The sequence below is a fragment of the Rattus norvegicus genome, chromosome 17 (genome assembly GCF_021556685.1).
Source record: "Rattus norvegicus strain SHRSP/BbbUtx chromosome 17, alternate assembly SHRSP_T2T, whole genome shotgun sequence".
Lineage (NCBI taxonomy): Eukaryota > Metazoa > Chordata > Mammalia > Rodentia > Muridae > Rattus > Rattus norvegicus.
In genome coordinates this window covers 70,597,007-70,609,461 of record NC_141550.1, presented here as the reverse complement: position 1 = coordinate 70,609,461, position 12,455 = coordinate 70,597,007, and the positions used below count along the sequence as shown (strand labels likewise).

The following is a 12,455-nucleotide window of genomic DNA, read 5'->3' as shown; positions in this document are numbered from 1 at the left end:
CCACAAGGGCAGAAGCAATAATGACAGTCACCAGACAGCACATGCAACAGACAAGAGGCGTTAGTGATCAGGAATAGCCAAAGCAAACACCAGGCACTTGGCTTCAGGAAGCAGAGGCAAGAACAGTTCCGCCATTCAGGAAAGCAAGAAATCAGCGCTAAGCGTTACTTACCACTGTAAGCTTTATCGTTTAAAAGCATGGGGGCTTTTATTTACCAGTACTAGAAATGAGTTTGGTGTCAGGAGCTTAAGAGAAAACAAAATCCTAACCAAATTATGTTTAAGAATTAGGTCTCCTGGGGAAAACAATTTGAGTTCCTGAAAAATTTTAGATTTCTGACTTAGTGATCTTAAACTCCCATAGGAATTAAAAAGTATAATTTAAAAATGTAACACTAACATGTATGTGTATATTTTGTTACTTTTTTTTGCAAAAAGAAAAATAAGAAAGTATCAATATTCATGACACAATTTAAGACCTCCGATTTATAAAATAACGGTTACAACCTTAGCTAAAAACCCTGTGAAATGACCATAGTTGGTTCACGGAATGACATTATGAAATATTTGGTTAATTTTCTATATTTACATATCAAGTAGACAATGTGGGACACAGGATTTAAGTGTAACAAGAGGCTATAGGCAGAAAGAAAGTTACGTTCAGCCAAATCCCTACATTGAGTATCTGATCAGAAAACATGGTGGTCCCGCTCTGCTTGAGCTTGCAAGGGCTGTCACTCCACAGGTCTTGGTGATGCAGCCAAGTCGTGCTAGCAGCAACACGAAAGGAACCATGAGAAAAAACAGGGGATGTGGGGGCAATTAGATGAAGCATTTTCAGGATCCAAAAGGAACTTTGAAAATGTGCTTTCTTGAAACAAAAACACTTAGGGTGTCCGACTAGTAAAAGGCTATTTCTAGTGCACTGGTAGATAAAAGGGTCCCGGCCTCGGGTTAGCATCAGCGGCACCTGCTTTGCTGGTACATCCGCACTTACGTCTGTGATAGTGTTCAGAGCCGTGTCTGCCCCGATGCTGAAATCAGAACCTGGCACATTGTTGGAGACAGTAGCAGGAACCATAACCATAGGGACACAGAATGCCTCATGTTTGTTCCGGGCAGCTGCCAGCTCTAGGAGTCCCAGGTAGGCCTGTCAGATTAAGTCTGTGTGATTGCAGGACCAAGGGAGGGAGAGGGGGGCGTGGATAGCATGTGGTCGGGAGCGAGCAAGCCCGGGGGTTACACAGTGCACAGGGTACACAGTGAGGAAACCAGGTAACACTAGAAGAACCAACACAGAAGAGTTACAAGCACAGACAAGGACAAGCAGTTTCCTGGGCATAAAGGGGAGAAGGGGTATTAGCATACAGTACTAAGACTAACTCTCTCATCACTTTGAGTCTGGTTATGTGAAGTTCCGATCTTCCTTTAGGTAAATTATTTACGATTTCTATGGAATTCATCCCCATCAAATAGGATGTAAATAAGGACTACAGGTTTTCAAAAAAAAATCTGAAGAGAAACATTAACCATATAATCTTCCTTTCTAAATCATCTGTGTATTTCAAATAGCAAATATGGAATATCTATAGATTGATAACAAATCTGAAAACATCAAAAGATGTTTCAGCAGAATGGGAAAGCTCCGTTAATTTACTCTATCAGAACTAGGCTAGCCTTGGGCTGCATCTCATTACCCTACTATTCTGTATTTCAGGGCAACGGGGTTGCTATTAAAACCCCAGTTCCCAAGGAATAGCCATTAAGATGGGGTAAATGTGACACAAACATAGGGCTACCAATCACACCCCCAAAGCCAACAAGCAGGGAAGGAAGCAGAGACACAATAATGTACCTCGAATCCGCCAATGATCAGAAGGGCATTGATATTTTTCGAGTGCATCTGTTCTGCGATCTTCTCCAAGTACTTTCCGGGTAGGGTGCTGAAGACAGACAGACAGACGAAGAGGTAAGAGTACACCCACCAGCTGCCAAACTTCTTGGAAATCATTCTTTCCACTGCTGGTGTCTCTTCTCCCACCTTCCACCCCTGTCTGAATTCTGTGGTGTGAAACGTACAGTGGGCAGTGGAGCTACTCTCCCACACTTCCATGGTTGACAGCACCAGGACAGTAGAATCCTGGAGAATGATCTCTTAAGGCAGGAGTGGCAAGGTATCAGGTCCCAAAAGAGCATCTTTTTCAAAAGTAGGAGGTCTAGGGACTTAGCTTAATGGTCGCCTAGGTGCAATCCATACCGCTGCAATAAATAAATGAGTAGGCAGGCAGATAGAAACAGTGCCACTCCAGAAGAATTATCTGGCAGTGTACACCTGAAATCCCAACATTCTAGGTGGAGGTAGGAGGTTTCTTGAGTTCAAGGCCAGCCTGGGCTGCAAGGAACATAGTGAATTCCAGAACAGACTGAATCACATAATGCTCTTTCTCAAAAAGGTCAAAAAGAATTGTACTGGCTCATGAGAAAAAAGAAAATATGTATATAGCTTACAGGTATTAAGAGTTAAGTGTTGGGCTGGAGAGATGGCTCAGCGGTTAAGAGCACCGACTGCTCTTCCAGAGGTCCTGAGTTCAACCACATGGTGGCTCACAACCATCTATAACAGGATCAGATGTCCCCTTCTGGTGTGTCTGAAGACAGCTGCAGTGTGTGTATATATATATATATATATATATATATATATATATATATATATATATATAATCTTTAAAAAACATGAGTTTATAAAAAAATAATAAAGTGATTGGCTCATTTACCATTTAAGAAAAAAGAGTTAACAAGCAGTATTACAGAGCAATAGTGATAAAAACTGCATGGTATTGGTACAGAGACAGACAGATAGACCAATGGAATAGAATTGAAGACCCAGAAATGAACCCACACACCTATGGTCACTTGATTTTTGACAAAGGAGCCAAAACCATCCAATGGAAAAAAGATAGCATTTTCAGCAAATGGTGCTGGTTCAACTGGAGGTCAACATGTAGAAGAATGCAGATCGATCCATGCTTATCACCCTGTACAAAGCTTAAGTCCAAGTGGATCAAGGACCTCCACATCAAACCAGACACACTCAAACTAATAGAAGAAAAACTAGGGAAGCATCTGGAACACATGGGCACTGGAAAAAATTTCCTGAACAAAACACCAATGGCTTATGCTCTAAGATCAAGAATCGACAAATGGGATCTCATAAAACTGCAAAGCTTCTGTAAGGCAAAGGACACTGTGGTTAGGACAAATCGGCAACCAACAGATTGGGAAAAGATCTTTTCCAATCCTACAACAGATAGAGGCCTTATATCCAAAATATACAAAGAACTCAAGAAGTTAGACCGCAGGGAGACAAATAACCCTATTAAAAAATGGGGTTCAGAGCTAAACAAAGAATTCACAGCTGAGGAATGCCGAATGGCTGAGAAACACCTAAAGAAATGTTCAACATCTTTAGTCATAAGGGAAATGCAAATCAAAACAACCCTGAGATTTCACCTCACACCAGTGAGAATGGCTAAGATCAAAAACTCAGGTGACAGCAGATGCTGGCGAGGATGCGGAGAAAGAGGAACACTCCTCCATTGTTGGTGGGATTGCAGACTGGTACAACCATTCTGGAAATCAGTCTGGAGGTTCCTCAGAAAATTGGACATTGAACTGCCTGAGGATCCAGCTATACCTCTCTTGGGCATATACCCAAAAGATGCCCCAACATATAAAAAAGACACGTGCTCCACTATGTTCATCGCAGCCTTATTTATAATAGCCAGAAGCTGGAAAGAACCCAGATGCCCTTCAACAGAGGAATGGATACAGAAAATGTGGTACATCTACACAATGGAATATTACTCAGCTATCAAAAACAACGGCTTTATGAAATTCGTAGGCAAATGGTTGGAACTGGAAAATATCATCCTGAGTGAGCTAACCCAATCACAGAAAGACATACATGTATGCACTCACTGATAAGTGGCTATTAGCCCAAATGCTTGAATTACCCTAGATGCCTAGAACAAAAGAAACTCAAGACGGATGATCAAAATGTGAATGCTTCACTCCTTCTCTAAAAGGGGAACAAGAATACCCTTGGCAGGGAAGAGAGAGGCAAAGATTAAAACAGAGACTGAAGGAACACCCATTCAGAGCCTGCCCCACATGTGGCCTATACATATACAGCCACCCAATTAGACAAGATGGATGAAGCAAAGAAGTGCAGACCGACAGGAGCCGGATGTAGATCGCTCCTGAGAGACACAGCCAGAATACAGCAAATACATAGGCGAATGCCAGCAGCAAACCACTGAACTGAGAATAGGACCCCCGTTGAAGGAATCAGAGAAAGAACTGGAAGAGCTTGAAGGGGCTCGAGACCCCATATGTACAACAATGCCAAGCAACCAGAGCTTCCAGGGACTAAGCCACTACCTAAAGACTATACATGGACTGACCCTGGACTCTGACCTCATAGGTAGCAATGAATATCCTAGTAAGAGCACCAGTGGAAGGGGAAGCCCTGGGTCCTGCTAAGACTGAACCCCCAGTGAACTAGACTGTTGGGGGGAGGGCGGCAATGGGGGGAGGGTTGGGAGGGGAACACCCATAAGGAAGGGGAGGGGGGAGGGGGATGTTTGCCCGGAAACCAAAGAATTATTATTAAGTATTAAATAAATTAAAAAAAAAAGGTAAAAATGTACCTCCATACCTGTACATTTACATGGACATTTACATGGACATACATACACAGACTTTTGTGCCTCCATAGAGGCATAGAGATATAAAATATAATAAATAAAAAAAAAGAGTTAAGTGTTTACTCTTGGAAATTTCCATTTTCCAAATTACATACCTTTGCATATATGCACATGTATATGCCTGTGTATGTATATATTTTATATATAATGTATTTAATATATATTTAAGTGTATACAAGTAATATATTATATACAATATACCACACACGCACATATATATATATATATATATATATATATACCCTTTGTATAGAGAGATATCCATTTATTTTTCTTAAAAACCATATCCACCCACATTCCGCCTCTATACTGTCACCTACTTCAAATGAGAGCCAGTCAACCGGGACATTACCAAGCAAAGGAAACTTGTTTATGCCCCATTCTAATGTTTTATCCGACAACCACCCCTAAAACTTCCTTCCATGTGTAAAGAAAACACTATATACTTATACTGTTGGTAGACACATGTAAGTTGTAAGATGAAGCTATTCCAATATGGAAAACTGTAGGGAGTGAACATGGCAAACAGGCAAATTTGACAGCTTCAGCGAGCATCTCAAGCTGTCAGCTCATCTCCACCCTGCTCAAGAGCGATGCCCAGGTTGCCTTCCATAAAGCACACTGGTGCCGCAGCTGGACAGCCTCTGTGCCAAGGCCTAGGGAGCTTGTCTGCACAACCCCCAGTCTACCGAGGCTTTGCCATACAACGTCCCAACACCATGGCACAGAGACGCGATCCAGAAGGCTGTGGAAGCCACCTGGGGAATCCCCACCTGTCTAGCTGACACTGGAAGCCCTGATATTGAAGCAAGCAGAAAAGTTGACTTGATTCTTCTCAGACATTAGCCACAGGGACATAAGAGCCCCAAACCTAAAAATTGCTTCTCTTCCGTATGACAGATGAAGGTACAGTAGTAGCTGGTATTAATATTTGCATCCTGGAAATCACCAATGATAACACGGGGCTGGATCTGATATAAAATACTTTCTTAAAAATATCTCAATCCCAAGTACTTCCTCCATGGCTTCAGATACATATGTAGCAGAGGATGGCCTTATCTGACATCGATGGGAGGGGAGTCCCTTGGTCCCAGGGAGGTTTGATGCCCCAGCATAAGGGGATGCAGGCGTGGTGGGATGGGAGAGTGTGAGTGGATGGGGGAGCACTCATACAGGCAAAGGGGAGTGGGGAGGGCGGATGTGGGATGGAGGGTTGGTGGAGGGGGTAACTTGGAAGTGGGATAGCATTTGAGATGTGAACGAATGGAATGAATAATAAAAAAAGAAATTTTAAATTACCGTTTCGTCCCAAGAATGGACCCTCCTTGTCCTGTCCAACCTCCGACATCTCCCCAGCCGATTTCTTTGATCTAGTATTCAAACACAGAGTCAGACAGCTGAGGGGAGGAAGAAAGGCAGACTTGGAAGGCTCTGAAAACAGCTTAGGATTCTGTACGCTCACAGGCTGAGTTCCCACAGAGATAGGGAAGGCAGCAGGTCGGTTTCCAGAACTGCAGGGCTGACTCAGTCAAGGCCTGCCATGCCCTTCTAAGGTTAAACAAAATGCTGAGCTTCAGTGAGAGGCTCCTTCCCTGCCTGTGGAGACCATCCGCACCCTAACCCGAGGCGCGTGTCCTGAGTGGACACCTTAGCTGGCCAGAATCTGTCACTGGTAAAGGGGAAAATAAAGAATACCAAATTGGGGGTTGGGGATTTAGCTCAGTGGTAGAGTGCTTGCCTAGGAAGCGCAAGGCCCTGGGTTTGGTCCCCAGCTCCGAAAAAAAGAACCAAAAAAAAAAAAAAAAAAAGAATACCAAATTGGCAAAGGTTAAAGCAATTTAGCAAAGAAGAAAGGGAGAGATAAAATACAGCTTGGGTAAACATATGAAGTTTAGTCAACTGGGGGCGATTCCCAGGTTAGGTGAGGCAGGGGCTAAGTTAAGACTCTGGGTCTGCAAGCTTCCAGTCATGTGGTTTTTGGTGAACTTCTTAATGGATCCTGGTGGGATCTTTAGAAAGTTACAGACATCCCCCAACGTGGCATCTCTAGCTTCAATTCCTCAGGTTCCTGGAGAACCAGCACAGGCTCTACCTTCTTGACTCTCTAAATCCCATTTCTCCCCTTTCACTCGGCCAGCTGAAACACAACAGACTGTGACAAGCTTTGCCTCACACCGCACATCCGTCCTGAACAAAGTGCATTGTGAGAGACTTCAAAATGGAGTCTGATCCTTGAAGGCATCTCTGTCTGCCACGGTTGCCTCTGACACTTCTTGCAGTAACTGTATAATGTCTTTACAGTCCACCTAGTCCGCTAGCTTCCTGCCTTCGCCAGGCATCGGAAAGAAGATGTACCAGTATGTACAACCCCCCTCCTAAGAACCTTCCACCTTATTTAGGCAGAAAACCAAATTCCTACAGATACCTGGCTCTTGCTTTCTTCTCCTCTTCTGCTTCCTTCCTCTCCCTCCCTAACCTGGCCCTTATATTATTCTAAAACAGGGGCAGATCCAACCCCGGGGTCTTTGTATCACATCATCTGCCTGGAGTGAGCCAATATCCCTCTTGGTTCCCACTTATCCATTAGTGGGAGATCGGCTTCCCATGAGCAGCTGATGCATGAAACTCGTGCAGAGCGCTGGGGGCCTGTGGACTCTTGTAAATATTGATCCAGCTTACTTCCCTCTCTTCTAAGCCAGCGATATGGCTTGCTAGTGTAGTCTTGCTGTCGTTGCCTCCAAAACATAGAGTCTGCAGAGGTGGGGGTTTAGACCGTCTCGCTCACACGTGTAATTCCACAGGGTTACAAACTGACCGAGGTATCGACCAGATGTAGTACAAACCACAGCATTTCTGGGTTCAGAATACAAACATGCCTCACCATCCTGCTTCAAGTCCTCCATCATGAGAACTGTAGCAGGTGAGTCAATGTTTCTACTCCTTATTTCTCTCATAAGAAAAATGGTAGTAAGACCTTAGACATAGTATAATGTCAAAGGGATTAATACATGTGAACCACATGCTACAAAAGGGAAACAGTGAATGTTCCAGACTTTGTTGGCCAACCGTTGTTCTCCCAATGCTGAGGATAAAACCCTTAAATGCTGGGAAAGTATTCTACTGCTGAGCTAGAAACCCAGCATTTTTATTCTTAAGAATTAGAATTATTATTTTTTTAAGGTTTTATTTCATGGAGTTCTGGTGTGTGCTGGTTTGGATGACACGCCTGTGGTCATCAGAACTTGACACAATAGGCTGTGAGGTGAGCATCATTGGATTACTGTGCCTTGGGGCCTTTTGAGAAAAATCTGAAAGTACATGACACCCTGAGCTTTATGGAAAGGCTTAGAGTTTAACTTAGGGCAGGGATCCTAAGTGAAAGGTAACCCTTAACCCTCAAATTGGTAATAGGTATAACTACAGCACCAAGAATCCTGATGCTGCGGGGAGGCTGGCCTCCCCAAACGCAATGACATTTTAACTTCCCCAGGGACTCCCGGGAGACTCACTTGGCCATTGGCGAGGCCATCAAAGCCGTCATAGATTGCGAACATCTTGTGGCCCTCTGCAATCCCAACCCGAACAGCGGAGCGCACGGCTGCATTCATTCCCGCGGCAGGTGCCCCTACATTGATGATGGCTACATTGCAATTGCTCTGAAAAGAGAACACGGTAGGGCCAAGTCATCAGACGGGTGCAAGTCCCCACCTATCGCACATCTATAAGGGGTCATACTATGCCATGTTTTGTAGGAGGTGACCGTGTCAGGATTAAGATCGCAATGGAGAGGTGAAGGTAAGTTTCCAGGGACCTGCACTAGAGGGTTGGTCGGGGGTGGTAGAAAGGATTCCTAGGCCACTCTGGAGACTGGATCATGAATGGGAGCTGGCTACCTACCTTGGGGATCTTGTCATCAGGCTCCTTAATGGCAAGACGCTTGTAGGTGTTCAGGTTGCCCTCAAAACTCCTAAAGAAAAAAGGGACATTGTAGTTTTAATTATGTATGGGTTTGTGAGGTGTCTGTGGGGGCCAGAAGAGGGCACCTGATTCCCCTGGAGCTGGAGTTACGAGTAATTAGGAGCTAAGGCATGTGGGTTCTGGCAACCGAACTTGAGTTGGGCTTGTAACTGCAAAGCTTCAGCCCCGGACTCTTAAATTTTTATATTATGACTAAGTCTCAATGACCAAACAAGGACGTACATTTCTACTAAGAGTTTCATTCATGATAACTCACCTTCCTCGGAGTTTTACGGCTTCATCAAATCTCCTTTCATCCATTGCTTTCTGTACATCCTGGGTCTTAAAAAAAAAAAAAAAAAGAAAGAAAAGAAAAAAATGAATCAAGCCTTCAATGCTCTCTGGGTGGACTTCACAGTCTGACCCCATTGCATTGCTCATGGACCTCAAGCTGACGGCTGACTCGGCTGTGAGGTCAGAGCCCCAAGGAAGGGGAGGTGACACCTGCTGCTCGATGGTCACAAGATCATAAAGATGATTTCCCCAAAGACAGAGCTCGTGGAAATGTGTCTCTTAAGAAAGTATCTGATTATTCCACAGCCTAGCGCAGATGAGGATAAAGAACAACACAGGTAGCTAGCTCACCACGGAAGACTGCAGAACTCGAGTATGCTTCATGATGGCTGAGAGCAACCGAGGGATTAAGGCAGCCTCAAGACACAGAGCTCAGGGCTGGACATCCTGACCAGCCTCAGTGAACTGCTGGTTCTTAACAAGAGGCTCTTTGTGGTGGCTGCTTATTAACAAAACCACCATGATAGTTTGAATACCCACGCAAGATAACCTCACGACAAACTGTTTTACCCGGACAAATCTACTTGTCCACAGTGAACTCACGAAGCTGCATAGAAAAGTACCGTGCATGGTTGGGGGTCCTAACCGTTTCAGGCCTATCACCTCTCATGCAGTTTCAGACACTTCTCTTGCTCTTCTATCCCCAGGGATACACAGGAATACACATCCATCTTTGCACGCACAGACACTTGTAGCCACACATATGTACATAAACTGTCCGCGCTCCTACTGGCTTCTGGGAATTAAGTTAGGGCTATTTTCAGCAAGTTCCTTCACACACACACATCCTCATCCTCTCCCTCTCCCTCTCTCTCTCCCTCTCTCTCTCTCTCTAAGAGTGTGGTGTGTTATAAAGAAAATACATGACAGGATCATTCAGCAGCCTAAATAAATAATGCAACATTTCATGAAAAAATAACTGGGGGAAATGAAAGATAATAGCAGTTTCTAAAGAAGCAAGCCTCATCAACTAGAAAACTGAGTTGAAAAATAGAACCATTTTTCTTTCAGCTCTCAGTAGACATGTCTGTGGAATTCCATTCCCTAGTGTACCCTTACAGATCAGACTGTCCCCAGGGACAGAAGGATAGAAGGTAACCAGAGGACCGTAGGCATGTAGCAGCTATAGCACCAGTTAGTTCCAGGCAGGGCCATTTTCCTGCACTGGGGCTCACTGCTCCTGGTGTGCAGGAGCTACAAGGGCCATCGGTAACTGTGGGTGGTGGTCACAGTCAGCGACTCTTTTTTTTTTTTTTTTTTTAATTAACTTGAGTATTTCTTATATACATTTCAAGTGTTATTCCCTTTCCCGGTTTCCGGGCAAACATCCCCCTCTCCCCTCCCCTTCCTTATGGGTGTTCCCCTCCCAACCCTCCCCCCATTGCCGCCCTCCCCCCATAGACTAGTTCACTGGGGGTTCAGTCTTAGCAGGACCCAGGGCTTCACCTTCCACTGGTGCTCTGACTAGGCTATTCATTGCTACCTATGAGGTTGGAGCCCAGAGTCAGTTCATGTATAGTCTTTGGGTGGCTTAGTCCCTGGAAGCTCTGGTTGCTTGGCATTGTTGTACATATGGGGTCTTGAGCCCCTTCAAGCTCTTCCAGTTCTTTGGTTTTCCAGGTCTTAGTGGAGAAGGCTCATGACCAACAGGCAAGCCACAGAGAAGCTTTTACACATCGTCCAAGGATGCAGGAAGCCTGCAGCCATCACCCGGTGGGTATCCTTCTGCCCTCCTAAAGGCCATTTTAACCCAGTGCTCACTGAATCTGAAGCCAACCACGCAGATAGGAGCACCCTATCTACAGGTAGCCCAGTGTCTGTGCTGACCCAGCACCTGAGCGCCTGAGCTCACCATTTGCACGCACTCCATCAGAGGCAGGCGTACAGCTTGATTTCCTCTCAGTGACACGACACAGGCTGGGGTCTCAGGGGTAGCTTCCAGCAAGGCAAGGACAGCCTCCACTCCCATACGGCTGGCCTGCAGATGACAATTGCAACCACTAAGAGATAGCTGACCCCTCATTCTATGCACAAGAGACACCGTGTGCATAACCAGAGGCCACCCCAGGGTTCACATTCTGCCTCCTTTCTTGGGCTGTAAAACGAGGATTTAATCAGGGGCTACCCTGCTTCTGCCATGATTATCTCTACTCATCTCTGTAACAGTAAGACCATAATTCTAATAAGAAATGCTAGGCAATGTGAGAATGTAGGGTTTCGACTCAGGATGCCTGATGTCCTCTTAAGTTAGGTTCTGGAAGCTTGCACTCGGGATACCACATTCCTACCTCCTGGGTTTCACTCTCTTAGCACCCCCGTCTTCCCCATCTGTAAGCAAACTGACCTCCCACATCGGCTGGGACCTCAGCCCGGGAAATCATTCTACGTCAGTAAGTCTCAAAGGACGTTTAAATAAGGGCATAAGCCACTAATGTCTCCAGGGATGAGCCTGCTGGTCAGCCTCTGAGATAAACTAGTGCTTTAGAACGTCTCTTGAAGAGGCCTCATAAGAACGTCTAGCAGTTTCGGTCTCCACTTACCAAAATCCTGTCAAATGCAGAAGGGGTCCCTCCTCTCTGGACATGTCCAAGAATGGTGACCCGGGTGTCAAAGCCCAAATTTGTCACCACAAGCTGTGGGGAAAATGTCCGTCAGAAAATACACAACTGAACAGACCACAGTAAGGCTATACCGGCCTCATAAGGTACCAGCACTGAGCAAGGGTCCTCTACTCTGTCTTCAGAATTATGAACGTTAAAACTGGTCATCGTTTCATTTCTACTGTGGGAACAGCTGCCTACAGTCCTAAAATCTATTTTTCCAAATAATGCTTTCATTGTTGAGTAAAAGCTTTTTTAATATTGTTGCTGTTTGTTTTGATTTGGTTTTGTTTACTGAAAACAGTATATACAGGCCAGGTTGGTCTTGAAGTTACGATCCTCCTGCTCAGCATCCTGAGAGTTTGAAAGTTACAGACAGGAAGCACCACACTCGGACTACTAAAGTTAACATCTTTACTTTCTGACAAGCAGATAAAAGTAAATAACACCGACTTCGCTACAAAAATGCTATCTCAGGTAGTTGTTTTTAAAGTATTATTTATGTTATGATTATCTCCCTTCATGATGTACAACTCTGCTGGGAAGGGAAGAACCCAGAAAATCCAGCCCCATGCCACCAGCAATACTGGCTGGCGATCTACAGAGTCTATGAATCTCCTTGGGACTAACAGATCCCCTGCATATATAATAAGGCTACCTATATCCATCCGTGCGCATTTCATGTTGCTGGAGTTCATCTTAATTTTATGTTACTGAGAAAGACAACCTCTGCCCTGCTCTTCTAAATAGATGTCAGTATATGCTGTTTAATATCTTT

The 12,455-nt window shown here is 44.7% G+C and overlaps 1 protein-coding gene across 3 annotated transcripts in view; it reads right to left on the bottom strand.

Moving 5' to 3' along the window:
- The window catches only part of Pfkp (phosphofructokinase, platelet), a 64,296-nt gene that overhangs the window by 15,305 nt on the left and 36,536 nt on the right, over positions 1 to 12,455 (bottom strand). For 2 of the 3 annotated variants that reach the window (XR_015640960.1, XM_087591423.1), the window contains exons 9-15: positions 11,618 to 11,710; positions 10,930 to 11,055; positions 9,001 to 9,065; positions 8,664 to 8,733; positions 8,276 to 8,422; positions 6,066 to 6,136; positions 1,856 to 1,943 (exon numbers count right to left, since the gene is read on the bottom strand). Coding sequence is in view for 2 of the 3 variants with exons in the window: in XM_087591423.1 (XP_087447549.1) it covers positions 1,856 to 1,943; positions 6,066 to 6,136; positions 8,276 to 8,422; positions 8,664 to 8,733; positions 9,001 to 9,065; positions 10,930 to 11,055; positions 11,618 to 11,710 (660 nt within the window). In the remaining variant the exon portion in view is untranslated. 3 annotated transcript variants of the gene reach the window in all.